Source organism: Dipodomys merriami, unplaced genomic scaffold (assembly GCF_024711535.1).
Source record: "Dipodomys merriami isolate MVZ:Mamm:240054 unplaced genomic scaffold, mDipMer1.0.p SCAF_138, whole genome shotgun sequence".
NCBI classification, from domain to species: Eukaryota; Metazoa; Chordata; class Mammalia; order Rodentia; family Heteromyidae; genus Dipodomys; species Dipodomys merriami.
The window spans coordinates 381,684-409,677 of NW_027202693.1; the positions used below are offsets into that span (position 1 = coordinate 381,684).

The 27,994-nt window shown below is 40.2% G+C and overlaps 1 protein-coding gene across 5 annotated transcripts; it reads left to right on the top strand.

Annotated features, from left to right (window-relative positions):
- Positions 1 to 366: 366 nt before the first annotated feature.
- LOC138825543 (coiled-coil domain-containing protein 7-like) lies at positions 367 to 27,994 on the top strand. Of its 5 annotated transcripts, XM_070020172.1 has the most exons (18): positions 367 to 636; positions 3,976 to 4,295; positions 6,178 to 6,276; positions 7,159 to 7,242; positions 8,638 to 8,658; positions 8,967 to 8,999; positions 11,360 to 11,514; positions 13,155 to 13,210; positions 15,354 to 15,410; positions 17,765 to 17,840; positions 18,662 to 18,692; positions 19,801 to 19,890; positions 21,406 to 21,494; positions 22,575 to 22,629; positions 24,557 to 24,622; positions 25,585 to 25,791; positions 26,852 to 26,887; positions 27,867 to 27,994. In XM_070020172.1, the coding sequence occupies exons 2-16, from the start codon at positions 4,026 to 4,028 to the stop codon at positions 25,645 to 25,647; spliced, it is 1,245 nt and encodes a 414-aa protein (XP_069876273.1). In that variant the 5' UTR covers positions 367 to 636; positions 3,976 to 4,025; the 3' UTR covers positions 25,648 to 25,791; positions 26,852 to 26,887; positions 27,867 to 27,994. The 5 variants fall into 5 exon arrangements, with proteins under 5 accessions (XP_069876273.1, XP_069876272.1, XP_069876274.1 ...); XM_070020171.1 differs by lacking the exon at positions 27,867 to 27,994 and having other exon boundaries at positions 26,852 to 26,988; XM_070020173.1 differs by lacking the exons at positions 25,585 to 25,791; positions 26,852 to 26,887; positions 27,867 to 27,994 and having other exon boundaries at positions 21,406 to 21,514; positions 24,557 to 24,586.

Here is a 27,994-nt window from a genome sequence, read left to right on the forward strand (position 1 = left end):
AGGACAGCAGCCAAGGGCCAAAGAGCAATAGGAGTGGGAGAGCCGGTTGGTGATGGCTCAAGTGGAGTTCATTCCAACACCGTCCGATGTGCCCTTTGCTGGCTTCTTCCTCGGGGAGAACGACTGCGTGCCCCCGTAGTGGTCACTACTCGTGTCCCAGGGCGCAAAAGTGACAGAGGGGGACCTGAGATATTGTCGCTGCGGCCTCCCACGAGAAAACATTCTGATGGACCACAGGTGCGCGTGCCTGGGGTGGTGGTGCGCCAGGGCGTTGGGGGCTGACCAGGGCGCGCGCTGCGCGTGCCTCCTGTAGTCCTTGCTGGGGCTGGGCCGTCTCCCTCTCCACCCCCTCCCCCCTCCCCGCCACCAGGGCGTCGGGATGGAGTAGACAGCTCGCGCCCCTCTGCGGGTCGTTGCTGTCCCCTCCCTCCCAACCTCCAACACGACGCCAAGTGTCCATCGTTCCTTTCAGCTCAAATGTCAGTGCGTCCAAGGGCAGGGCTACAGGGCGGGGAGTTTGTGGGCTTCCTTCTTCAGGGAAATCTAGAAGTCTTGACGTTTCCAGCAAAGTAATTGCCCAGGAAAGGCCCGGCCTTTCCAAAGCCAAGCCAGTTGGCCCAACCCACGGATCCTCAGGTACTCTAGGAGGGAGGGAGAAGGCGGACCCCAGGCCCCTAACTCCTCTGCCCGGACACTGCTTCTCCTGAAATCTTCCCACCTGCATCACTGAAAGTTTGGCAACGAGTTTGCGATCCAATGGGAAATCCACAAAAAATATGTCCAAGCGGTGGGGAAGTGGCAGATGTGGGCAAACGAATGATGAAATTCTATCTACCTGCCCTGCAGGGTTCTAGAAGAGGGTTAAGTGTTGTATATTTGTAAAAAGAAAAAAATCACTATTTTATTGCTAATTCAAGTATTCAGTACATGGGGCTATTATTTTTTATAGGTATGCAGCTACCAGGGTGAATGTATTAGGAGAGCTGTGTGTGTATGTGTGTGTGTGTGTGTGTGTGTGTGTGCATGTGTGTGTGTGTGTGTGTGTGTGTGTGTGTGTGTGTGTGTGTGTGTGCGTGCTCATCCTGGGGCTTGAACTCAGGGCCTGGGCACTGTCCTTGAGCTCTTTTTTCCCCTTCAAAGCTAGTGCTCTACCACTTGAGCTACAGTTAATTCCAGTTTTTTGCTGGTTAATTGGAGATTAAAGTCTCACAGTCTTCTGCTTGACCTGGCTATGAACCTGGGACCTCAGATCCCAGCCTCCTGAGTAGCTAGGATGACAGGCATTAATCACCAACACCCAGCAGGATTGGTTATTTTTTATTGGCATATATTAGTTATAGGGGGGAGGTGGTGGTGGTGGTGGAGAGATTTCATTGCTGCATCTGCACACATATTTATTGGGTATCTTGGGAATATTAAGGGACAAAGATGATGCTTTGTGGAATAGGGGGACTGGAGGCAATAAGGTTGGTGACAGGGTGGAGACTGGGAGGGTATCCTGAGGATTAGCTTGTGGTTTATGCCATTACCAGGCCAGCAGCAGTGGTAGCTGTAGCTAAATGAAGGGGATAATAAGAGTGGAGTATAGTAGGTATAAAAGGTCTAGTTGATCATGCCTGCAATCCTAGCTACTCAGAAGGTTGAAATCTTAGAATTGCAGTTTGAAACCAAACAGAAACGTCTCCAGGACTTTTTTAACCACTCAAAAACCAGAAGTGGTGTTGTAGTTCAAGTGGTAGAGCACTATCCTTGAGCACAAAGAGGCTCAGGGATAGCACCCAGGCCCCGAGTTCAAGCCCCACAACCAATCAAAAATAAAAGTCTAGTTGATTATGTATTAGGAGGGAGAAACTAAAAGAAGGATACAGACAAACAGATAAGCAAAACCAGATCTCCCAGTTTAGCTACTGGCTAAGCGTATATAGGCAAAAAGATACCAGGTGCTGGTGGCTCACACCTGTAATCCCAGCTACTCAGGAGGCTGAGATCTGAGGATCACAAATCTGAAGCCAGATAGAAAAATCTGTGAGACTCTTAGCTCTAATTAAACATAAAAAAGCTGAAAGTGGCTGGGTGCCGGTGGCTCATGCATGTGATCCTAGCTATTCACGAGGCTGAGATCTGAAGATCACAGTTCAAAGCCAGCCTGGGCAGGAAAGTCCATGAAACTCTAATCTCCAATAAACTACCAGAAAACCGGAAGTGGCACTGTGGCTCAAGTGGTAGAGTGCTAGCCTTGAGCAAAGGAAGCTCAGGGACAGTGCACACAGGCCCTGAGTTCAAGCTCCAGGACTGGCAAAAAGAAAAGAAAATATAGATAAAAAAGAAATCTAATAAAAGACAGCATAAAGAAACAGTTAAAAAAAATTTCAGTTCTCAGCTGTTATTGTAACCCTGTGTACAGCAGGTGGCAGTATAGTTCCAGGCTCTGCTCCCCTGGTGAGTTTCCAACAGAGACAAGAGCTTAGAGTTGTAATTCAAGGCTCCAGTGAGGGCCTGTAGATTGTAGACACCCCTGGCTTTCCCACCTCTTGCTCACTTTCTACTTACTGTGTGACATCCTTGATCACAAATGCAGTCTGTTGTGTTCTGCCATTCCTCTGGGCACTTGCCCATCCTGCTGCCTCTCTCCAGGCTCCTGCTGTCATTTCCTGTATGGAGCTGACTGGATATGATGCTCACTCACCTGCCCTCCCACCATTCATGCTTCATCTTTTGTCTCCTTGATGGAGTCTGGGGTGCAGTTGCTGTGCCTGTGGTCTGCAGCTTGCAGACTCTCTTGCAGGTCTTTGCTGCATGGTTCCCTGACCAGCAAGAATGTGGGATGCTGGTGGGATTTAGAGCATTGTGTGACCTGCTCTAAGAATTGCTAAGTTGAAGCAACCCTTGCTAAGAAGCACTTTCATCATTTTGTTGAGTAGCTGGGAAATTCTGCCTACTTCTAAATCACTATCTTGGCTCCTCCCAAAGATTTTTCTAAAAAATTGTTATTAGTATATATTGGTTATACAATGGGAGGCTCCATTGTGAAATTTACATACATACAGACACATGCTGTGTCTCCATCAAATTCACCCTTTGCCACTTTTCCTGGTCTCCTTTGTCTCCTTCTTGAAACAATTTCAACAGGTTTGTTGTACAGCCTGTTTTGCTTTCTTGTCATTCATTTTTTTCTTTTTCTTTTTTTCTTTTCCTTCCTTCCTTCCTTCCTTTTTTGCTGGTCCTGGGGCTTGAGGTCAGAGCCTGGATGCTGTCCCTGAGCCTCTTTGTTCTCAAGGCTAATGTTCTGCCACTTGAGCCATAGAGCCACTTTCAGCTTTTTTGAGTAGTTTATTGGAGAGAAGAGTCTCCTGGGAACTTTCCCGCCTGGGCTGGCTTTGAACCACAATCCTCAGATCTCAGCCTCCTGGGTAGTTAGGATTATAGATATGAGCAACCAGTGCCAGGATTTTTCTTTGGTTTCAGCCAGTGTAAGTCAACAGGGCCAAGAGTACAATTGTAGACTCCAGATGTTGCTTGTGATGCCCAGTGACAAGATAGCTGACACAAACCAGGGATGATGAGGGCTGGGTTCATGGGGAGGAAGAACACCAGGGTGACTAGAGCCTGTGGTAGAGGAGTTTCTTCACCTCATGGTGGACAGGAACCAGAGAGAAAGGGAGGGAGGGGGAGAGGGAAGGGGTGGAGACACCTGACAATGTTGCTAGTCATCAGTGACTTCCTTCCTTCAACTAGGCCCCATCTCCCATAGAGTTATCACCTCACCGAATTGCCCTGCTGGGTGAACACCAGATATTCCACATAGAACTATGGGAGCTATCTCATAGTTAAACCGTGACAATGTCTTTTGAATAAATTGTTAAGTACCATGACAATAATAATAAAAGAAACCAGACATATTATGTGACTTTAATGAGACTACCTTCATTTTTGTGGGTGGGGCTTTCTTCTAAAATGCCCATGTTTTCTTCACAGGGAAAAATTAAACTTTTCATCTATACTTTGGAAGCAGAGACAATAACAAAATGAGATCAACAAAGCATGGATCCTCTGGGAATAACAAATACTCAAATTATAGCATTGGCCTTGATTTTTTCAAGCCCAAAGAGAAAGCACGTGACAGGATAGAGCCAATGGTCCTCAGATCTCCACCCACAGGAGAATCTCTTTTACATTATGCTTTGCCCCTTCCATCTAGTAGGGCAATGGACTCAGAAGAAGATGAAAAAGAAGAAGAAGAAGAAGTAGAAGAGGATGAAATACTGGCCAGGAAGATTGCCAGACACCTGGATAAGGTAAGAGACTTGCATGGTTTTCTGGTTGGAGACATTCCTGTGGTAGCAATAGGCTAACCAGCCTGTTGGCTGAGCCCAGAAGTAAGCCCACAGTTCCACTAATGGGAAGATTTATGACAGCAGGCCTGGGGAAGGAAATCTGGAGAAAACCAGATCCAACATCCCAAGAATCGTATCCTTTTAGAATCACCCAGGACATCCTAATTCCTCTGGTAATTGCCCACAAGTGAAGTATCTACTGGGGGCAAGTCATTAGAAACTCTGTGCCCGGGGTTTTACTGTGGGTTGTTCACCTAGATACCTTCTGCCAAGCATGTGACACGATTTCAGACTCTCACCGAGAAGGTGGTATTTAGCAGGAAACTCATTATGTGTACAAACAATTTAGGGATATGAGCCATTCCTAACTGTGAATGGAACAGACCTCAGATGTCAGCCTAAGATCAACTTTGGTCCTTCCGTCCTTTGTTTGTTCATTCGTTCGTTCCTTCCTTTTCTATCATGTGCTGATACTAGGGTTTGAAATTAGGACCTGGGTGTTGTTCCCTAACTTTCCTTTTGCTTTAAGGCTGGTACTCTACCACTTGAATCATATCTCTACTTCCAGCTTTTTGCTAGTTAATTGGTGATAAGAGTTTCACAGATTTTTCTGCCTAAACTGGCTTCAAATTGTGATCCTCAGATTTCAGCCTCCTGGATAGCTAGGATTAAAGATATGAGCCTCTGACACAACTTTCTAAGGAGAGGTCTTTCTAAGTGTCATATCTGATATATCTACTCCTCTCTTCACCATAGAAACTTTACTTTTTCATGTCGGAAAAATTTATTTACTCGGAGCTTCTTTTTCTTTTACATAACCACCCAGAATTGAGTTAGAAATACACAAGACATTGAGAATCATGAGATACTATTTCATCAATTGTCTGAAACACAAATTTGCTGAAAGTTTAAAGGTTTTTTTTTTTTTTTTTTTGGTCATGGGGCCTGAGCTCTGGGCCTGGGCACTGTCCCTCAGCTCTTCAGCTCAAGGCGAGCGCTCTACCACTTGAGCCACAATGCCACTTACGGCTTTTTCTGCTTATGTGGTGCTGAGGAATCGAACCCAGGGCCTCATGCATGCAAGGCAAGCACTCTACCACTGAGCCACCTTCACAACCCCTCGAGAAAAGTTTGAAAGGTTAAGCTCCAAGGATTTCCTCTAAAAACTTCCGAGCTTTTTCGGTTTCCATATTTCTATTTTCCCTGCAGTCTTCGGAGGAGAAGTCAAGACAGAATTGATCTTCTTTCCACTCATCCTGGCATAAGTTTTCTCCTGCAGGAGATCATGACCTTACATTCATGGGCATCTTTCCATTTCTGGGCAGTGCACTCCAAGATCATTTGTTTATAGCTTCTTTTTGATGACACTTATTGTGGAAAGTGATGGAAAGTTTTAGTGTGTGTGTGTGTGTGTGTGTGTGTGTGTGTGTGTGTGTGTGTGTGTGTGTGTCCCAGTTCTGGAGCTTGAAATTGGAGCCTGGGCTCTGTCCTTGAGCTATTTTTTTTTGCTCAAGGTGAGTACTCTTCAATATCTCTGGAGACACAGCTCCACATCTGGCTTCTTTGCTGGTTGATTGGAGGTCACACAGACTTTCCTTATCAGGCCGGCTTTGAATCTCAATCCTCAGATCTCTGCCTCCTGACTAGCTAGGATTATAGGCATGAGCTACTGGTGCCCAGTTAATAGAAAGTTTTAAGTGGCTAGCACTGGCAGAAGTAAACCTTGATTGTTGGAAAGATCCGGCTATAATTGTTTCCACATTTATGTTTTCTGTTTAATAAGATTCCTTTGAAACTATGAAAGCACTTATTTTTCTTTGCATTCTCTCCCCTATCCCCCTAGGCTATTACTAGGTTGGTAGAACTCTATGGACTTGGTGTTGATAATGAACCCATAGTAGAAATGATACCTGAGCAAGAAGACATACATGGATATGAATATGTAAGTGGACATCACCCTAATGGAGGGTAGGTAACTCCCAGAAGGGTTAGGGATTTGCCTTCTGAATTTACACATTGCGTTCTCAGCATTACCTTTCCATCCATACAAATGATCCCCTTAGGAAATTTACAGTAGCATACCAAGTTTCTTTCCCCATTGTCAGCCCCTTTCTAAAAGTTAAAAAAATCTACTTTTTTTTTTGTTGGTTGTGGGGCTGGAACTCAGGTCCTGGGAACTGCCCTTGAGCTCTTTTGCTCAAGACTATGTTCTACTACTTTGAGCCACAGCACCATTTCGGTTTTCTGGTGGTTAATTGGAGATAAGAGTCTCATGGACTCACACTCACTAGTATAAATTGGTTTTGAACCACATCCTTAGACCTCAGCCTCCTGGATAGCTAGGATTATAGATGTGAGCCACTGTTGTGGGGCTAAGATTCTATTAATAATAATGCCTCTCCTGTTTAATTTTTAAGCACGATATTGACTGTGGTTTGAGTTCTGCATTCTCTCATGTCAAGAAGGTACCTTGCCAGGTGCCAGTGGCTCATGCTGCAATCCTAGTTACTGGGGAGGCTGAGATCTGAGGATCACAATTTGAAGCCAGTCTGGATAGGAAAGGCTGTGAGATGCTTAGGATTATAGGCATGAGCCACCCATACCCAGCAACAATATACTTTAAATGAGTTACTAGAGTCACAGAGGGTGGGAAGATTTACTGGTACCATGTTTGAAGAATAGAGACTTGGCTTATGTGTTCAAAGGTGCATACATTACACAAAAGCTTAAATATTTTCGAGGTAGTTAAGTATACTAAGAAAGAGGCCGATAAAGTAGGTTCTGAAATAAAAGTAACTCTGTGCTTTGTTATCCTTTTTGAAAGGCTGGGACTGGTATGAATACATTCTTGATATATTGTTCACAATTTGCAGCTCAACTAGAAGACGCAATTAAGGAAGAACGCAATGTATGTATTCTGTATGACCAGCCAAGTTCACAGGCATCCTCTACATGCTTTTCCAGATTTTCCTCTCTTTTCCTCAATTCTTAGCATATTAAGTGACATTGACTTCTATTTGCAATGTATGTTTTCATTTGTCTTTTTGACTTGCATGTAACACTTTTGGTTAAAGGTCATTCTTATTTCCACCCTCTTCCTCTTCACTCTCTTCTTCCTTCCTTGCCTATTCTTCCTTCCGCTACGAATTATCCATTTGTCAAAAGTATCAGTTTTATCTATGAAAAATGTACCAATCTAAACTGGACACTGGTGGCTCATGCCTGTAATCCTAGTTACTCAGGAGGCTGAGATCTAAGGATCATTGTTTGAGGCCAGCCTGGACAGAAAAGTCTGTGAACTCTTATCTACAGTGAACTTCTTAGAAAAAGCCAGAAGTGGTGCCATGGCTCAAGTGGTTGAGTCCTATCCTTGAGTACAAAGCTGCTCAGGGACAGCACCCAGACCCTGAGTTCAAGCATCTGGACCAGCAGTTAAAAAAAAGTACAATGTCTTCCATATGAAATTTTAGTCAGAGAAAACCTTATCATAAGATTACATTGTAAGCATGGTTTCTTCTACTATATATATATATATATATATATATATATATATATATATATATATATATATATATGCGTGTGTGTTTGTGTATATGTGTGTGTATGTGTTCGCCCACCCAGCTACCCACTCCTCCCATTTTTTATTTTATTTTATACTGTATATATTTATTTTATATATTTTCTACTGTATATATTTATATTTATTTTATTTATACTGTACAGAGAGGTTACAATTACATGGGCAAGATAATGAGTACGTTTCTTATCAAGCATTGTAGCCTCCTCCTTTGTTTCCCCTTCCCATACCTTCTCATCCTCCCCCCACCCCCCCCACCCAATTCTCCCCACTTCCGCCCCCCTTGCACCAAAGTTGTAAAGTTCGTTTTTGACATAATAACGACTTGTACATCTCATTGTTGCAATGGGTCCACCTGTACTCCCCATTTTTTTATTTTTATTTTTTGTGCTGGTCCTGAGGCTTGAATTCAAGGCCTGGGCACTGTCTCTGAGCTTTTTTACTCAAAGCTAGTACTCTACCACTGAGCCACAGTTCCACTTCCAGCTTTTCTATAGTTAATTGGAGATAAGAGTCTCATAGACTTTCCTGTAGGGGCTGGCTTTGAATGGCGATCCTCAAATCCCAGTCTCCTGAGTAGCTAGTATGACAAGCATGAGCCACCAATCATGAGTTCATGATTAGTGACTTTTACGATTGCAAGTCATGAGGCTTCAGTTAGGTAATATGGCATACATTCTGAAGAATTTTACTTCAAAATATACTAATTGCCTCTTTATTTTCCAGATTTTGGATTCTCTTTATAAGGTATGCTTAGTGCATTGCAGTTCAAAATTACTAAGATGTAATAGAGGAATGCATATTAGTGAAAAAGAACTTTGTAAGTTTGAGGAAGTTTGAGGAAGAACTCCTACCTTTCTTACTCCATTCTTTCCATTTTCATTCTAATCCTGGGTTAGGGTTAGGGTCAGGGGGTCAAGAACTATGGTGAAAACTAACAGATACTCATGAATTCATACATTGATCTTGTTGTTACTAATGTAATGTTACTTAATTTAAGCTGTCATTACATTTGATTTTAATTTGATATGAACTATTCTTTTTTCTTTTTAAAGTGGTTTCAGCAACAAGTCAATCAGATAGAGGAGGTAAAGTTTAATATTTCTTAGTTGTTCATTAATATATTGACTTACCTGAAATGCACTTTGAGGTAAATGTAAATTAACCTTTTTAAGTAATTGTTGGTTATCAAGTTATTGTTTTGATGTAAGAAGAGGAGGAATTAGTGAGTGGAACCACAGGTGTTTTTCAGTGATTTACATAAAATGTTCCTGAATATCTAGCATATTTCAAGTTTAACTGATATATTTTCTTTTGCATTGAATAATAGAAATTTAGCTATTTTTCTTTTCTTAACTATAAGAGTAAGTGATAACAGAGATGTTTATCAATTAAAATTTTCTCATATACTTGAAAATCATGTGCAATATAAGCATACACATAAATCTGTAATGGACTTTATGCTTAATATTTTATTTTATTTTAATCACTCCTTTGTTTTATTTTGATGATTATCTCCTTAAAATAGTATTTAAGTACCAGGTGGTTTCTTTTCTTTTTTTTGCATTTTTAAAATTGTGATTAAGTGATTACATAAATTTCACAAATTTCACAGTATTGTGAGATAGTGATACTTAGTTCAAGTCACAGATACATTCTTACCTTCATGGGCAAGTTGTCTTTATCATTTTATTTGAATAGTGCTCTTTGTATGTTAGTACTGAGGCTTGAACTCAGGGTCTTGAGCTCTTGCTTGGCTTTCTTACTCATGGCTGATATTCTACCCCTTGGACCATGCCTCTAGTCTAGTTTTTTGCTAGTTAGCTGGAGATAAGAATCTCATGGGTTTGTCTACAGGCTGGCTTCAAACTTCAGTCCTCAGATCTCAGCTTCTTGATTAGCTAGGATTACAGGTATGAGCCACTGGCACCCAACATTACTTTAAAATAAAATTTAAAGGTAATACTGGTCTTGGTCCAGTAATGACACCATTTGTTTCAATGACATTTCTATCCCAGTGATCCCATCATCCTTGTATTCTGGAGTTGTATATTTCTCTGTGTCTGTTCCCAGATCTTTGATTCTGTTCATTGGTTGGCCTATTCATGTAGCATAGTGTTTTTATTTAATTTTAGTTAAAATGATGTTTCCAGGACTAGCCTTTTTCATGATTCTCACTTTTCAATGCTTTCCTAAGACAATGGGTAACTTTTGACTGTATTTTGGAAAGGGGCATTATAGGTGCCACTGATGTAAAAGAGTGATTTCCAGAGAAGCTTTAGTGGTTTCTAGACTTATTCTAGCATTCCTTTGGCTTGGCATTCACACTGATCAAACACTGTTTCTGTGGTACAGACATAGTTAGCAGACCCATTACCCTCTCATTCATACATCATTGATCCTTTGAGTTTTGTGATTCCATCTATGGTTTTACCTTTGGCCTATCTCCTTCTCAGAGTCAATGAGAAAAATACATCAAGATTTTTTTTAATGACTTTTTTGTTCTCCTCCAAACTTGCCTCCTGAGCAATCTCATCCAGGTTTTTCACTCCATAAAATGGGGATCTTCTTATAGGCAATTTAGGAACATACATCTCTTTCTCGAAATGGTCCTTTGAATTCTATATTTGTTCTATCTCCAGTCCAGTGGGTCAAAATTTCATACTCCTTTTCTAATGTTCTTCCCCTTAGTGAAGCATAAGTGATTGGATAGAGGGGTCCATTTATTCAGGTGTGCAAAACAGAACTGGAGTTACCATTCCTGCCAACTTGCTCTTACCTACTCCTAATGTTTAATATACCACTAGTCCTTCCTAGAGCAAGGCAATTGTTCCTGTAATACTTGTAAGGGTATTTGTGGAAGGCATTGAGGCAAAGCAAATTAGAATTAGTCTGGTAATTTTTTTCTTTTTCTTTTGTTGGCCATAGGGCTTGAACTCAGGGCCTGGCACTGTCCCTAAGCTCTTTTGCTTAAGGCTAGTACTCTACCCCCTTGAGCCATAGTGCCACTTCTGGTTTTCTGGTGTTTACTTAGAAATAAAAGTACCATGCATTTTCCTGCTGGCTTTGAATAGGATTCCTGCGATCTCAGCCTCCTGAGGAGCTAGGATTACAGGTGTGAGCCACCAGTACCCAGGTTTTCTGGTAAATATTTGAGTTGTATTGATTGTTATTGGACTTGCTATGAAATCTCTGTTCATTTATAATAGCAAACCAAAGAGTTGAAGTCAGTTTGACATTTGAAAATCCCCCCATGAACTACAGTTCTATTGATAGCTACCCGTGTAAATATTATGAAATACCATACTGGTATTAGACTATAGCTATTGCTAAGAGTAATAGTCTGAAAGTTACTTAGATTTGCCAGAGGAAATATTAAAATGCCTGTGAGGAGTGGGAGCAAGAATTAGGTTATTTCCTAAGTAATTGGTTAATTTTATTATTTTAGATAAGTAAAGATCAAGCTCCAGAAGAAAAAACTTCAACTCAAAAAATAAGCATGGCACATACAAAGCTGGTCAAAAAGCTTGAAGATCTAAGGACTCGCTTAAAACAGGAACCCAGACAGTTGCAAGAATTGTCGGTACCCGTGTTAAGTAAAATGTAAATATTAGCTGAATTAGCAACAATAGCATGGAGGCACATAGCTAATGGCAGATAACAAGTCATAGGTCAGATATAATTGCTATCAGAAGAGCTTCTAAATCCAATCAGAATTAGTCTGAGATGGTGTGATCTCATGCAGTAGTCATCTCCACATGTGACTTTTAAAACCCAAATTCTGTTCCATTCAGTTTTGTGGTCACAGGAGAGCATTCCAAGTGCTGAGTAGCTAGATGTGTTACTATGAAAAAGCTCTATTGGACATTTCTGGCCTTGAAATATAGGTGTCTCATTAACTCATCTCCCTATTTGACCAGGAGACTCCCAATAACAAAGAAAAAAATGACATAAGGCCTAATGAAATACTGCTCTGTTCATGAGTATCCAGATTAACAATGATGCAACTAACTTTCATTTGTGTCAAGAGTTTGTGCATGCTATGAACGTAAGGTTATATATGTATATATGTGGACATCCATCTATGAAATATATATATGTATGGACTTCTACATACATATATATATATGGACTTACAGGTATATTATGTACATATATATATATATATATATATACTTCTATACTATATTATATATACTTCTACACTATATACAGACTTCTGGTGTATATATATATATGTTGTTTGTGTGTGTGTCTCTCTCTATATAGAGAGATTTTATGTATATGGAATATATATATATATATATATATATATATATATATATATATTTGTGTCAGTATTGGGATTTGAATTTCTGGGTCTTGTGCTCTTGCTTGGTTTTATATTCAAGGCTGGCCTTCTACCATTTGAGCCACAGCTGTACTTCTGGCTATTTGCTAGTTAATTGGAGATAAGAGTCTCCTGTCCTAGACTAACTTTGAGCTGTAGTCCTCAAATCTCAGTCTTGTGAGTAGGTAGGATGACAGCCATGAGCCACTGGCTACTATTTAACATGCAATGACTTCACTAAGTGTTCGTGTGCCAGTAACCAGACCCAAGGGCTGAAAAGTATATTCCTTGATTTGGCTGTCATGGGGAGTTGTGTAATGAGACTCTGTGTCAAAGGTTCAAGTATATTCTCTTAGATATGACTAGTCTCAGAATGTGTGCAAATATTTATATCCTTGGCCCTGGAGTATCTGCTGTGTGCTAGGTTATCTTTCTAGTTAAACTTGACATGTAGACTCTGCTTGTAACTACTCTCTGAGAATGTTATTACTCTATGCAAGTTTCAGTCCAGAATGAAATTGAAACTCAGAGAAGTCAAGGATGATACCCAGACCCAGTAGCTTAGGCTACGACTTGGGTTCTTTGTCATTACGGCATTGATAGCAATACGTTGGCAAAGACAAAAACCTCATGTTTCTATCAGTGTGTTTCTTGTTATTTTTTCCTGTTTTAATGATTGGTGTCATATATTCTTGGAAGACACAAAACTCCATAGAATTGCATAGTTTGGTCCTTCACTTTGTATTGTTGATCAGCAGTTAATTTACCCTAATGACAATAAAGACTGGTTAAAGGAACATGGTAACTTTTTTTATTTTACAAATTTCTCTTGTCTAGCCTGTACATTCTACTTCTTCTGATGTGTAATTTAAACAGCTATTAAATTATATTTTATTTATTGAACATTTAACAGGGAGACAGAGAATTCAATGGTGAAAAGTTATGAAGCTGTAAAGGATAAGATTGAAGGTGATAACATTTTGTAAATATTAAAAACTTATTTAAATGTAAATGTATTAAAAATAAAACATAATATACATATATAAATATTTAAATATATGCATTTCTAAAATAAATGCTTTATAGATAATTTAATAATTTTAGTGTTTCCAAGATAAATGAACACTTGTAGTTTAAATTTTAAAGTCTTAAATGTTAAGCTTTATATTGGTACTGTCTTGGATATCTTTTTTAAGCAAATGTGTTTTTATTATATCATATATATTATATATCAACTTATATACGTTATATATCAACTTATATGTGATATAGTAGCTTATGCATATCAATATGCTGTTTAAAATTTTTCAAATAGAAAGGTAAATGTGTGGAGTAGAAATTGATAATGAATAATAATCCCAGAGAGGAGGTTAATTTTTTCAAAATGGATCACATTTTTATTTTTATTTATTTTTATGTCTGGTCGTGGGGCCTGAACTCTGGGCCTGGGCGCTGTCCCTCAGCTCTTCAGCTCAAGGCTAGCGCTCTACCACTTGAGCCACAGCACCACTTCCGGCTTTTTTCTTTTTGCTTATGTGGTGCTGGGGAATCGAACCCAGGGCCTCAGGCATGCAAGGCAAGCGCTCTACCACTGAGCCAACTTCCCAGCCCCTGGATCACATTTTTATAGTTAGGTTTGAACTCAGGCCATAGATTTGTTCTGCTTGTGCAGCTGGTGCTCTGCCACTTGAGTCATGTCTCCAGTCAAGTTTTATGTTGGTTATTTTGGAATGATGTGTCTCTTCCTTGGCTGATCGTGGTCTTTCAGATCTCAGTCTCCTGAGTAGCTAGGATTATAGGCATGAGCCACTGGCATCTATAAAGGAAAGAAAATTAAAAATAATTGTGGGGCTGAGAATGTGGCTTAGTGGTAGAGTGCTTGTCTAGCATGCATGAACCCCTGGGTTCGACTCCTCAGTACCACATACACAGAAAAAGCTGGAAGTGGCGCTGTGACTCAAAGGATAGAGCGCTAGCCTTGAGCAAAAGAAGCTCAGGGACAGTGCCTAGGCCCTGAGTTCAAGCCCCAGGACGGGCAAAAAAAGAATTGTATCATGGATATGTGAGGAATACCAACATTAGTACACTGGGAAATAAGAGAAAAGGGATAATCTTAAGAAGTATTTGAAGACAGGCATCTATGAAGAGTTTGGTGTGAGGCCAGCTTGAGCAGAAACGTCTATGAGACTCATACCCAATTAACCAGGAAAAAGCTAAAAGGGGTGTTGTAGCTCAGGGGGTAGAGTACTAGCTTTGAGCAAAAGAGCCAAGGAAGAACACAGGCCCTGAGTTCAAGCCCTCAGTACTGGCTTATATATATATGTATATATATATGTATATATATATATATATATATATATATATATATACATACACATACATACACATATACATATATATGTAGATATACAAAAATAAAATAAAAAATATTTGATGTGATTGGCAAAACCTAGTGATTGAATATTAAAGAAAAGGAAGTTAGAGATGGGCACTGGTAGCTCCCTCTTGTAATGCAATTCTAGCTACTCGGGAGGCTGAGATTTGAAGATCGTGTTTCCAAGGCTGGTCAAGCAGGAAAGTCCCTGAGACTCCTTATCTCCAATTAACCACCAGCAATGGAGTTGTGGCTCAGGTAGTAGGGTGCTAGCCTTGAGCAAAAAAGCTCAGGGACAGCGCCCAGGCCCCAAATTCAAGCCCTAGAACAGGCACAAGAAAAAAAAAAAGAAAGAAGGAAAGGATATTAGATTGTGATGGTATCATAACTAATAAAAAAGATGGTAAGAGCAAGGGTTGGGAGCATCCTGCACTGGTAGAGCACTTGTTTAGTACGTGCAAAGCACTGGGATTGGATCTCCATCACTGAGACTAAAAAAGAAAGAAAGAAAGAGGAAAAGCGAGTTTCAGTGAGAAAGTGACACGTTCAGAACCATTCATCACATACATTCTTTGGGATACAACATGGGTTGTTTGGGTTGGGAGGAGTCTTCTGTGTTGGCAGCTATTACTTTTATTTCTCTTGAGGGAGTTATGAAGGTAAAACTGTAATTGCTAAACTCAGTACATATAATTGCTCTTTGGAATGTATCATAATGGAGACTTGTGATTATTTCAGAATTCATAAAAGCCAACGTGACTAAAGAGTTCCTAGATACTTCTGCATCCGAGTCCCGTGAGTGTCCAAGTGTTGCTCGCTACTGGGGAGGGCGCTGGTTTGTATAGTGGGAGAAATGATGATGGGTGGAGTGTGTGTGTGTGTGTGTGTGTGTGTGTGTGTGTGTGTGTGTGTGTGTGTGTGTGTGTGGTGGGCGCTCAGAGCCCCTGAGCAGCTGCCATATGAGGACCAAATTCCTAATAAAGACAGCCAGAGACCAAAATGGACTCATTTTTGCAGAAGACCATACTAGTCCTCTGGATGGATGGAGGCTGTGAGTTGAGATTAGCATATATACCTGAAGTATGGTCAGGCCTTGGAGATGGTACACTGCAAAGTGTAGGACATGAGTGGTAGATTTTGAGATTTTTTTGGGTGGAGGGTATTTTTGCTTCTAATATTTTTTAGCCAATCACTTAGGATTTCTTTTATATTTATTTGCTTGTCTATCTAGCTGTCTGTCTGTCTGTTCTATCTATCTATCTATCTATCTATCTATCTATCTATCTATCTATCTATCTATCTATCTATCTACCTACCTACCTACCTACCTACCTACCTACCTATCTATCTATCTATCTATCTATCTATCTATCTATCTATCTATCTATCTATCTATCTATCTATCTATCTACCTACCTACCTACCTACCTACCTACCTACCTACCTACCTACCTACCTATCTATCTATCTATCTATCTATCTATCTATCTATCTATCTATCTATCTATCTATCTATCTATCTATCTACCTACCTACCTACCTACCTACCTATCTATCTATCTATCTATCTATCTATCTATCTATCTATCTATCTATCTATCTATCTATCTATCTATCTATCTATCTATCTATCTATCTATCTATCTATCTATCTATCTATCTACCTATCTACCTACCTACCTACCTACCTACCTACCTACCTATCTATCTATCTATCTATCTATCTATCTATCTATCTATCTATCTATCTATCTATCTATCTATCTACCTATCTTTCTAATCTATCTATGGTGTATGTGTGTGTGTGTGTGTTTATGTGTGTGCTGGTACTGGGTTTGAACACAGAGCCTCATGCTCTTTCTTGTTCCTCCCTACCCCCCAGTTCATGCTGGTGCTCTACCACTTGAGCCAGAGCTACACATCTACTGTGTTTTTATTTTTTGCTTATTAATTGAAGACAAAAATCTCTCAGATTCATCTGGCTGGGCTGGCTTCGAACCCTGATCCTCAGATCTCAGCTTCCTGGGTAGCTAGGATTACAAGTGCGAGCTGCCAAGGCCTGGCTCTTACCTTTCCTTTGTAATGAAATCACACACATTCTTTAGGGTTCAGCTTATCAATAGCTACTCTGGTATAAGCACCTGGAGTAGGAATGACACAGTTGTTGGTTTAGGACCTGCCAGATGCTTCCATCTCATCTTCTATTCCTGTTCTCTCTGCATGTTAGTGTCTTGTTCACCCATTTCAGTGATGTCACTTGGTGGAAACACATGGTTGCCTCCAGCCCATGTTGTTATCATTATGGCTCCTCAGCATTCCTTGCTTTTCCCTTAAGTAGCTTCTAAGATTCTGGGCCTTGGGATGTAGTTGGAAGGAGTGGTAAATTAAGGAGGCAAAGCAGTCTCTCTTGCTATCTCATAGTCTCTCATAGTCTTCTGCTAGGCTGGGCCACTGGTGGCTGGCACACACTGCAGGTCACCTCAGGAAAGTTTGTTACTTAAAAAAATTCCCTTTGGGCCCCTCTCTGGATGATGAATCTTTTTTTTTTTTTTTTTTTTTGCCAGTCCTGGGCTTGAACTCAAGGCCTGGGCATTGTTGCTGAGCTTCTTTTGCTCAAGGCTAGCACTCTACCACTTGAGCCACGGTGCGACTTCTGGCCTTTTCTGTTTATGTGGTACTGAGGAATCGAACCCAGGGCTTCATGCATGCTAGGCAAGCACTCTACCATTGAGCCATATTCCCAGGCCCTGGATGGTGAGTCTTGCTACTTTCTTTTATAGCTTTCCTTTCCCTTCCAAATAAACGTACCCTGTTTTTACCTTAAAAACAACAACAAAAAACAATACACTGACTGCGCAGCAGTCAACCAACAAGTTATAGTAAGTATGTCTCTGAGCTTAACTTTCAAAATGGCGACTGTGTGTTGGTTTTGGAGTTATATTAAGGATGAAGAAAATGTGAGGACTCAGCCTGTGGCTTGCTCATAGTGTTTAATGAAACGACCTATTTTGTTCTTGGTCCTCATGTGACTGTCCTGTTTTCCTCTTGTCCTTGTTTAGTTTGCATGGCTGTAGCAATGAGGTCCTAGATAGAGATCTTTAATGGCAACCATTGTAAAGTCTTTAAATTGATTTATTTTTTTCTCATAGAAACTACTTACTCAATGATGAATCGGTTGAATGTGATAATCAAAATGTTTGAAAACAAGTCAAGCATGTTAGAGAGGTAAGCTTTTAAAATAATGGTTCTATTTTTTTTCCTAGTTATAAAATTGAGAGCATACTTACTGTAGAAATACTAGAAGTACAGTCAGGAGCCAGTGGCTCATACCTGTCATCCTAGCTTCTTAGGAGGCTGAGATCTGAGGATCACAGTTCAAAGCCAGACCCAGGCAGAAAATGGCTGTGAGACTCTTTTTTTTTTTTTTTTGTCGGTCGTGGGGCTTGAACTCTGGGCCTGGGCGCTGTCCCTCAGCTCTTCAGCTCAAGGCGAGCGCTCTACCACTTGAGCTACAGTGCCACTTCCGGTTTTCTGGTGGTTTATTGGAGATAGGAGTCTCACGGTCTCTCCTGCCCGGGCTGGCTTTGAACCGCGATCCTCAGATCTCAGCCTCCTGAGTAGCTAGGATTACAGGCGTGAGCCACCAGCGCCCGGTGGCTGTGAGACTCTTATCTCCAGTTAACCACCAAAAAGCCAGAAGTGAAGCTGTGACTCAAGTGATAGAATACTAGCCTTGAGTGGAAAAGCTCAGGGATAGCACCCAGGCCCTGAGTTCAAGCTCTAGGACACACAGACACACAGAGACACAGATATATATCAAACAGATGCTTGTCATAGTATGTAAATGCACAGGAATATTCTAGAAAGATAACAGCAACCAAAAATATTTCTTTGGAGAACACTGGCTTTTTGTAATCATGGTCAACATGGTTAGGTACTCTAACTTATATTTGTATTCATTTAAAGTCTTTACAAAGAAAGTGTGTGTTATATTAATAAGATGTAAATGTAAATCATGATAACTCAGATATTTTACTCTTTTTCAGAGCTTTAAATGATCAAGATTTGTTACAAGCTGTAAGTAGAACACTTTCATTGGGGCGATTGCACCTTGTCTTTGTTCTTGCATCTAGAATTGTCATTTTACATAATCCTCAGAGAGTTATTGATTGCCTACTTTATTCATGAGACTTCTCTGTGTGTGTATGCACCGTGGAAAATTGTGTGTTCTTTCAACATTCCTAGACTTTCTTGTCACTAGAAAGCATTTCACTTTTTTTTTTGTCAGTCCTGGGGCTTGAACTCAGGGCTTGGTCACTGTCCTTGAGATTCTTTTGCTCAAGGCTAGTGCTCTACCACTTGAGCCATACGCCCACTTCCTGCTTTTTTTTGCGGGGGTGGGGTGGGTTATTAATTGGAGATAAGAGTCTCATGGACTTTCCTGTCTAGGCTGGCTTCAAACCTCGATCTTCAGATCTCAGCCCCCTGAGTAGTTAGGATGACAGGCGTGAGCCACCAGTTTCTGTCTGGCACTTCACTTTTGAAATAGTAACTGTAATAATATCTCACAGAGCTCTGAAGAGTTTAATTAATTATCAGTTATTGTTTTCTTTGTGTATGTGTGTGTGTGTGCGCGCGCGCACACGTGCATGCATGCTGCTACTGTGGTTTGATCACTCAGGGCTTAGTCCTCTTGCTTGTTTTTTTTTTTTTCTCTTTTGTTGGTTGTGGGGCTTGAACTTAGTTCCTGAGCACTGTCCTGAGCTTTTTACTCAAGGCTAATGCTCTACCACTTGCAGCCACAGCTCCATTCCCTTGCTTGACTTTTTCACTCAAGGCTGGCATGCTATCACTTGAGTCACACCTCCACATTTGGCTTTTTGGTGGTTAATTGGAGTTAAGAGTGTCACAAACTTTTCTCCTGGGTTGGTTTTGAGCTGGGATCCTCAGATTTCAGCTTTCTGAGTGGCTTGGGATTTCAGGGGTGAGCTACTGAACTGGGCCCAATTCTCATGTCTTGACCTCTGTCAACGCAGTAATAGCTTTGCTATGCAGATGAATAGCAGTGGTGCCTTCTTTTGTTAAAGAAGAGTTTCTTACTCTTATAACTAGGTATCCAAGTAGCTTTTGTATTAAAAGATGTTCTCTTCCTTATTGCGACAATTATAGCAACATTTTCTTTTAGAAATACAAACAGATAGAAGGTGATCTTAAACGCTTAACAGAAGAGAAATCAGTGCTAGAAAATGAACTACTAAAGCTGAAAGATGCGGAGGTTAGTAAAATTTTCATGTCTGGAAAATGGTGTTCAGAAGCCTTGCTTAGTTTAAGATCTCATTGGAAGTTATATTTAAATGTTTTATAATGTTCTTGTCAATATGAATGACTTATAGTAGCTGTACCTTGATCATACTATTACTGTCTTCCAGTTGTATGCTTATAAATGTTACATTATACCTAAATTTAGCACATCAACTGTCAAGACCACAAGAAAGAGATATACAATTGTTCTGAATGATGTTTCTGGAACACACATCTAACTTCACGAAATTGCCTGCAAATTAGGCTTTCCAATGCAGTTTTTAGGCTTATCTACAATTAAACATTCCACTTGACCATATGAAGCAGAGGACACAGAATTTCCAGGAATAAAGAAACATTTGTTTCTTCTCACATTTTTTTATTGCCATTTCTACATAGCTTATACATTCAAACTACAGAGAAAAGTCCCACAATTTACAAGTGAACTTTTAGTAACCACTTGGAAACATGCACCGTATCAGGGAAAATACTCTTTAATCTAGTGAAGATCCCCTTAGTAGAAAAGGAAACCGAATTTTTGAATTTAAAACTTTAAATTTAACCCAGAGACAATTAAAGTTAGTCCATCAAGGGAGACAGGAGTTTCTATAAATTATTCTTTCCATTTACTTATTCCATCTACTAACAGATGTTTTCTTTAAAGGACTAGAGCTGCATTTCAGACTTTGCAGGCCATTCCGTTTCTGTGGTAATGGTTAAGTCAGCTTCTGTAGCCTGAAAGCAATCATAGCTAATAGGCAAATGTGTGAGCACGATCGTGTCTCAATAAAACTTTATTTAAAAAATTGGTAGCAAGACAGATTTGGCTTACAGTTTGCTAACTCTTGATTGATTTCATTTCATTTCTGTGATTATGTAGTGATATACAGTATCTTCCTAAATGGAATCTGCCTTGGTAGGTAGTTGCTAGAAGATAAAATGAAGATTTGTTTCCGAACCTTCTATTCTGGTTCATTGATCTAATTTATTCCTGAACCAGTGCTCAAACACCCAATAAATTTAGTAATGGTTTATGTAGTGTGCTTGGAAACCATTTTCCATCCATCCTGCAGGTTGTCTCGCCTGCGATTACAACACTGTAAAGTGCATCATTGATTTGTGTGTGTGTATGTGTGCACACACATGCACATGCGTGTGTGCACTTTCATTTGCTGGTACTAGAGCTTGAACTCAGGGCCTAGGCGCTGTTCCTGAACAGTGGTTAATTGGGGATAAGAGTTTCACAGACTGTTTTAGCCTGGGCTGGTTTTGAACCACAATTCTCAGAGTGGCTAAGGTTACAGGCATGAGCCCCTGGTCCCTGGCTTCATCATTTATTTTTGTTTTGTTTCCATTCAGATTGTTTCCCTTGAAACATATCAGAGTGACTCAGAATAAGATGGAAATTAGAAATGTGTATTGTTCTCCACTTCTTAATAATTGATTGTGTCCTTAACCTTTTGTTTCTGGCATATGTAAAATCATACAGCGAAAGCCGACAAACAAAGGAGATCCAACAAAGAAAACTGGAAAAACAGAGAAGAAAAAAGAGAAGGGAAAAGCTGAAGACTCAGGAGGGTAGAGCATAAAGATACATGGTTATCTTTTAATTTCTTCTTATTTCACCCATTATTTATGAATTGGCCATATACTCATACCTCATTAACAGTTTTTCTTAAGAAAACATAAACATATGAGTGTGTGTGCATGTATATGCATGCCTGAGTATGTGCCAATCCTAGGCTTGAACTCAGGGTGCTCTAACACCTGAGCCATGCCTCCAGCTTATGTTTTTGCTCATTAGTTAGAGATGGAGATTCAGATTCCTAAGCAGAAAAAAATGATCCTCCAGGTTTCAACCTCCTGAGTAGCTAGGACTGCAATTTCATAGTTATGTATCAGTTTAATAGGTGGTTGTGGGGAAAGCTATGAATCAAGTGGTAGAGCATCAGCCTGGAGCAAAAAAGCTAGGGGACTGCACCCTCGAGTTCAGTCCTCCATCTGGCACAAAATAAACAGACATGATAGACAGTATGATATTCATCAAGATGCATTGTATTTACAAACTAATTTATTACATTAAAAGTCCTTTGTATAACTACTTAAAGATAAAATATTGGGGAAAAAACCCAACTACAAACTAAATTTTTATAGTGTGCTTCAATGCTGGACAAATGGCTTGACCTTTCACTTAGAGAGGAAAATGATCAAAGAAGGGAGAAATTTTACTTTGACATTTATAAAAAAGTGGTACTGGGGTTTGGACCCAGGACCTTGTACAAACAAGCTAGACAAATGCTGTACCACTGAGCTCATGGCCCAGCCTTAACCAATTTGCTTTGAAAATCTCAGTCATCTCACATTAAATCATAGCCATGAGAATTCAGCTTGAGAAATTGTTATTCAGTCATATATCATTTAAGCCATATGGATTTATTTGCTTTAGAATTGAATTCTTAGAATCTTCTCATATTTTAATTTTATTGTGTAAAATTATTTATTTTTTGTTTATGTGGTACCAAGGAATTGAACCCAGGGCCTCATGCATGCTAGCCAAGCACTCTACCACTAAGCCACATTCCCAACTCCTTTTCATAATGGTTTAAAGTCCTACCTTGAGCAAGCAATTTTTAAATCTTAAAATATTTTTAATTACAGAAGAGTATCTCCAATCAAAGAAAATCTTCTTCAAGCCCAAGTAGACACACTGTCTGTGAGTCTCTGTTTTTTTTTTTTCTTTTAAATAATTATTAAGGAGTGTGCTAGTAAGGGGAAAACTAAGTTATAGCAACAAGTAGCAATGAATGAGATATAGAATATAATATTAAAAAAAAAAGAAAACCAGTGCTACCCAGGCTATCCACAACAATAGCAGTGCGGTTGATGGGGCAGAAACAGTAGAGGCCAAGAAATTTCTAAAGATGATGGTAAGTAAGCCGAGAAAGAAAGAATTAAGAGAGAAGAAAATGGGGAAATGGAAAGCTAAAGAATCCTAGGTGTCTTTGGCCAGTCTTAAAGGGAGAGTGAGCCCCACTCCCTTCTAGGTCTCTGAACAGAATTTTACTGCATGTATTTTTCAATGAGCTTGTTCTAGTGGTATATGATGGCGGCCTTACTTGGCCCTAAGAAAGATGCTGGCTGGGACAATGTGGTGGTACTTTTGATGATCTCAGCCAGAGCGATAAGGATGTAGTCTGAGGCTTGTCCTCAAGTATGAGACCCTCCCTTAAAAACAGCTAAAACAAAAAGGGCAGGAAGTGTGGCTCAAGAGGTAGAGCATGAGTCTTGCAAGTACAAGGTCTTGAATTCAACCTCCAGTTCCTCCCCCATCCAAAGGAAAAAAAACGAGGAAATTTGAACCTAAAATGTATTATGTTGACACACACTGGAGACATAGTATCTCCAAAGATTTCCAACATAATAAGTGCACGTATAAAAGAGGAACTGTGTTTCTGGGCACCAGTGGCTCACGTCTGTCACCCTAGCTACTCAGAAGGAGAACCCCAAGCTGTTTAGGGTCCACCCCATGCATATGTAGTCAGAGGTCGGAGAGAGATGTGAGGAACCCATACAAAGAATTTGGGGTTCTCTATCTATGGTTCTCTTCTTTGTGTGACTTTCCCTGAAACCGTTACAGAGGCGGTGGTGGTTTGGAGCTCTGCCTTCCAATCTACTATAACATATACCATGTAGCCCAGATAGGCTTGCTGTCAAAGCCATGAAAGCAAGAATCTTACATAGGATTCTTCTCTTCTTCCAAGTGTTACCTGTGTTCACATTTGTCATCTGTCCAGAATCTTTTTGTTCATGTGGTTTGAAGGAATTGAACCCAGGGCCTTATGCCTGCTAGGCAAACACTCTATCATTAAGCCATATCCCCAGCCCTCAATGATTGTTTGTGTGATATTGTTTCACTTTTTTCCCCCAGTAGGAATCTTCTGTGACAACTGTCAGAAACATATTTGGGGACTTGATTGATTGATTGATTGCAGGTACTGGGGCTTGAATTCAGGGCCTGGGCACTGTCTCTCAGCTTCTTTGTGCCCAAGGCTATCACTCTAATCGCTTGAGCCACAGCAACACTTCTGGCTTTTTCTGAATAGTATATTGGAGATAGCCTCACAGACTTTCCTCCTCAGGCAGGCTTTGAACTGCAATCTTCAGATCTCAGCCTCCTGAGCAGCTAGGATGACAGGTGCGAACCACTGGTGCCCAGCTCTGGGGACTTTAGAGATGACTCTCAAGCTGGAGAATTCCTTGAGACAATCCCATTTGTAATAGAATCCATCAGCGCTTGCAAAGCCAGAATCCGACTTGTTTTCTGCAAAGAGTAGAGAACAGGGCCTTTAGCTTGTTGCTGAGAAAGCTGCAGTTGAGAGAGAGAGAGAGAGAGAGAGAGAGAGAGAGAGAGAGAGAGAGAGAGAGAGAGAGAGAGAGAGAGAGAGAGAGAGAGAGAGAGAGAGAGAGAGAGAGAGAGAGAGAGAGAGAGAGAGAGAGAGAGAGAGAGAGAGAGAGAGAGAGAGAGAGAGAGAGTATAAGTCATCTTGGCTGCCTATGGCATTTAGAAGAATGATAACCATAGAAATAAATTAAAAGGGACAAAACAATATGGATATTTTTCTTCTCTGATTACTTCCTAGAAAGAAGCAAATGCTTTGAAAATGGAAAACAAAAACCTTCAGGAACAATTGAAGCAGGCATTGCAGGTACAGGTGTCATGATGAGGGAGGGGAATATCTAGAAGGGACTTTGGGTAATTGTAACCTGATAAATAAGCAGATCTTTCTTTATCCCTCCCTCTCTCCCTCCTTCCATCCCTTTCTATCTGTTATTTATCTATATCTATTATCTATCTATATTTCTTTATATCATCTATTATCTATCCATCATTATTACCTACTATCTATCTATCTTTCATCTGTATCTCATCTCTCCATTATCTACTTGTATCTATCTATCTATCTATCTATCTATCTATCTATCTATCTATCTATCTATCTATCTATCTATCTATCTATCTATCTATCTATCTATCTATCTATCTATCTATCTATCTTTTGGTGGTCATGGTCTTGAACTCTGGGCCTGGGCACTGTCCCTCAGCTCTTCAGCTCAAGGCTAGCACGCTACCACTTGAGCCACAGTGCCACTTCCGTCCTTTTCTGTTTATGTGGTCCCGAGGAATCGAACCCAGGGCCTCATGCATGCAAAGCAAGAACCACCGAGCCACCTTCCCAGCCCCTATTATCTATGTATATATCTATTAACTATCTACATATCATCTTGCTATCTGTCTATTACACCACATGGTTTTAAAACACAATATGAATAAAGCATGGATAAAGCATCATATTCTTATCAAACACAGTAATCTGGAATGAAAAGTAAGGTTTCCTAACCAAACAGAGCAAGTATTTCTTTGGGTGTTGGTATTGGGACTTGAACTTATGGCCTCAAGCTCTCCCTTGGCTTTTTCACTCAATTGTCTACCACTTGAGCTACAGCTCTACCTCTGGCTTTTTAGTGATAGTTAGAGATAAGAGTCTCATGGATAGTTTAGCTTCAAATCTGGGCACAAACGTAGATAGATTCTGAAAGTTTTAGTACTGAGAGAGAGAAAAAAGTCCCTGACAAGGATGCTTAACTAAATGCTTTTTCTTAAACATAGGAAGCTGAAAAGAATAAGCTCCAACTTGACCATTTCCTAAATCAAGGAACTGAGAAAAAGTAAGAAAGGAAAAGTGTAACACTGGAAATGAGGACTGGCTTAAGTAAAAGTCAAGGATAAAGACAGGAACGATCTGCCTCTGGAGAGAGAAATGGAGACACTGTTCATTTTTACATTGTGGTGGCCAAAATGCAAGAGTGTGCTCAGGTAGGACAATACCCAAAATGTGCTGCAGTGCATTGAGCTGCATCTTATTATTCACTTCCTTTGCTGATTCTGCTTTTGTTTTTGTGGTTTGTACTTTTTGTGTCTTCCTTCCTGCCTTTTTTCCTTTCTTTCCTTTCTTTTCTTCCTTTCTTTCCCAGTACGAAAGCTAGAACTCAGGCACTGTCCCGCAGCTTTTTTGCTCAAGAATGGTACTCTACTACTGAGCCACAGTTCTATGACTGGTGTGTGTGTGTGTGTGTGTGTGTGTGTGTGTGTGTGTGTGTGTGTGTGTGTGTGTGTGTGTGTGTGTGTGTGTGTGTGTGTGTGTGTGTAAGTCCTGGGGCTTGAGCTCAAGGCCTGGGCATTGTCCCTGAACTTTTTTTTGAACAAGGCTGGTGCTCTACCATTTGTGGCACAGTTTCACTTCTTCTTCTTCTTCTTCTTCTTTTCTTCTTCTTCTTCTTCTTCTTCTTCTTCTTCTTCTTCTTCTTCTTCTTCTTCTTCTTCTTCTTCTTCTTCTTCTTCTTCTTCTTCTTCTTCTTCTTCTTCTTCTTCTTCTTCTTCTTCTCTCCTCTTCTTCTTCTTCTTCTTCTTCTTCTTCTTCTTCTTCTTCTTCTTCTTCTTCTTCTTCTTCTTCTTCTTCTTCTTCTTCTTCTTCTTCTTCTTCTTTTTTTGTGTAGTTCATTAGAGATAAGAGTCTCATGAGCTTTCCATCCTGGGCTGGCTTCAAATCACAGTCCTTAGATCTCAGCCTTCTGAGTAGCTGGAATTACAGGTGTGAACCACCAGTGCCTGGCTAGATTGTTCATTTGTTTGTTGTGTAATTTGGGGAGTTCTTTCATATTTTCAGGATACTAATCCATGATCTGATGAGTAGCTGGCATGTAGAATCATTTAATTGCACGAGTGACATCCTGTGCCACAATGAGCAGAAATTTCTCTTACCTTAGTCTTATGGAATGTCAGATTAAGAAAATTTTTTTCAAGGAAAAATTTAATGGTTTAATAACAATACTTTGTATACATATTTGGTGTACTTATAATATTATCTTTATCACAGATCTCAATTGTCCAAAAGTTGAAGAAACAGTTGAAGGTAAAACAATTGAACAATTTTGTCCTTTTCATAATTTTATCACATCATGTATCTAAGTAATGAAAACAGGCAAATTAAATCTAATGTCTGAAACTCCTTAATTCTTATCGCTGTTTATAATATGGTACTATTTGGAACTAATTTTAAACAGAAAATGCTTGACATTTTAGATATAAAAAACTGAAGATTTTGGATGCAAAAAAAAAAATTAAAGCTGGATGCTTGTGTTTCACACCTGTAATCCCAGCTATTCAGGAGACTGAGATTTGAGGATTGTGATTTGAAGCTAGCCTGGAAAGGAAAGTCTTTGAGACTCTTACCTCTAATTAACCATCAAAGAGCAGTTGTGGCTCAAGTGGTAGAGTATCAGCCTTGAGTAAGAAAAACTCATAAGAGCTGGACACTGGTGTATTACACCTGTAATCCTAGCTGTTCAGGAGACTGGGATCTGAGGATTGTGTTTCTAAGCCAGCCCAGACAGGAAAGTCCATGAGATTCTTTTTTTTTTTTTTTTTTTTTGGTCAGTTGTGGGGCTTGAACTCTGGGCCTGGGCTCTGTCCCTGAGCTCTTCAGCTCAAAGCGAGCACTCTACCGCTTGAGCCACAGCACCACTTCAGGTTTTCTAGTGGTTTTTTATTGGCGATAAGAGTCTCACGGACTTTCCTGGCTGGGCTGTCTTTGAACTGCAATCCTCAGATCTCAGACTCCTGAGTAGCTAGGATTACAGGCGTGAGCCACCGGCGCCTGGCAAGTCCATGAGATTCTTATCTCCACTACTCAGAAAAAGCTGGAAGTGGTGCTGTGGCTCAAGTGGTAGAGCACTAGCCTTGGGCACAAAGATACTCAGGGGCAGCAACCAGGCCCCAAGTCCAAGCTCCAGGACTGGCAAAAAAACAAAAAACAAAAAAAAAACTCAAGCACATGTTGTCACAATTTTTCCTCACCAACCTTCATTTTGGCTTCTCTTGAATTCTGATAGAATTTCTGAAACTCTCCAGAAGTCTCGAACCTTCAGAGTGGAGAGAAGTGAAGGAAAGAGACCCTAACCCGAGTAGAGACACCATACTGCAGTAAAGTACACTCTTCGGAACTTCATTGCATTTAACG

Excerpts from the sequence above, each read along its gene's own strand:
- LOC138825543 (XM_070020172.1), top strand. The coding sequence starts at position 4,026 with ATGAGATCAACAAAGCATGGATCCTCTGGGAATAACAAATACTCAAAT. Across the intron at positions 9,000-11,359 it reads AAGTCAATCAGATAGAGGAG|ATAAGTAAAGATCAAGCTCC; the intron begins GTAAAGTTTAAT and ends TTATTATTTTAG. Across the intron at positions 19,891-21,405 it reads TAAAGCTGAAAGATGCGGAG|CGAAAGCCGACAAACAAAGG; the intron begins GTTAGTAAAATT and ends AAAATCATACAG.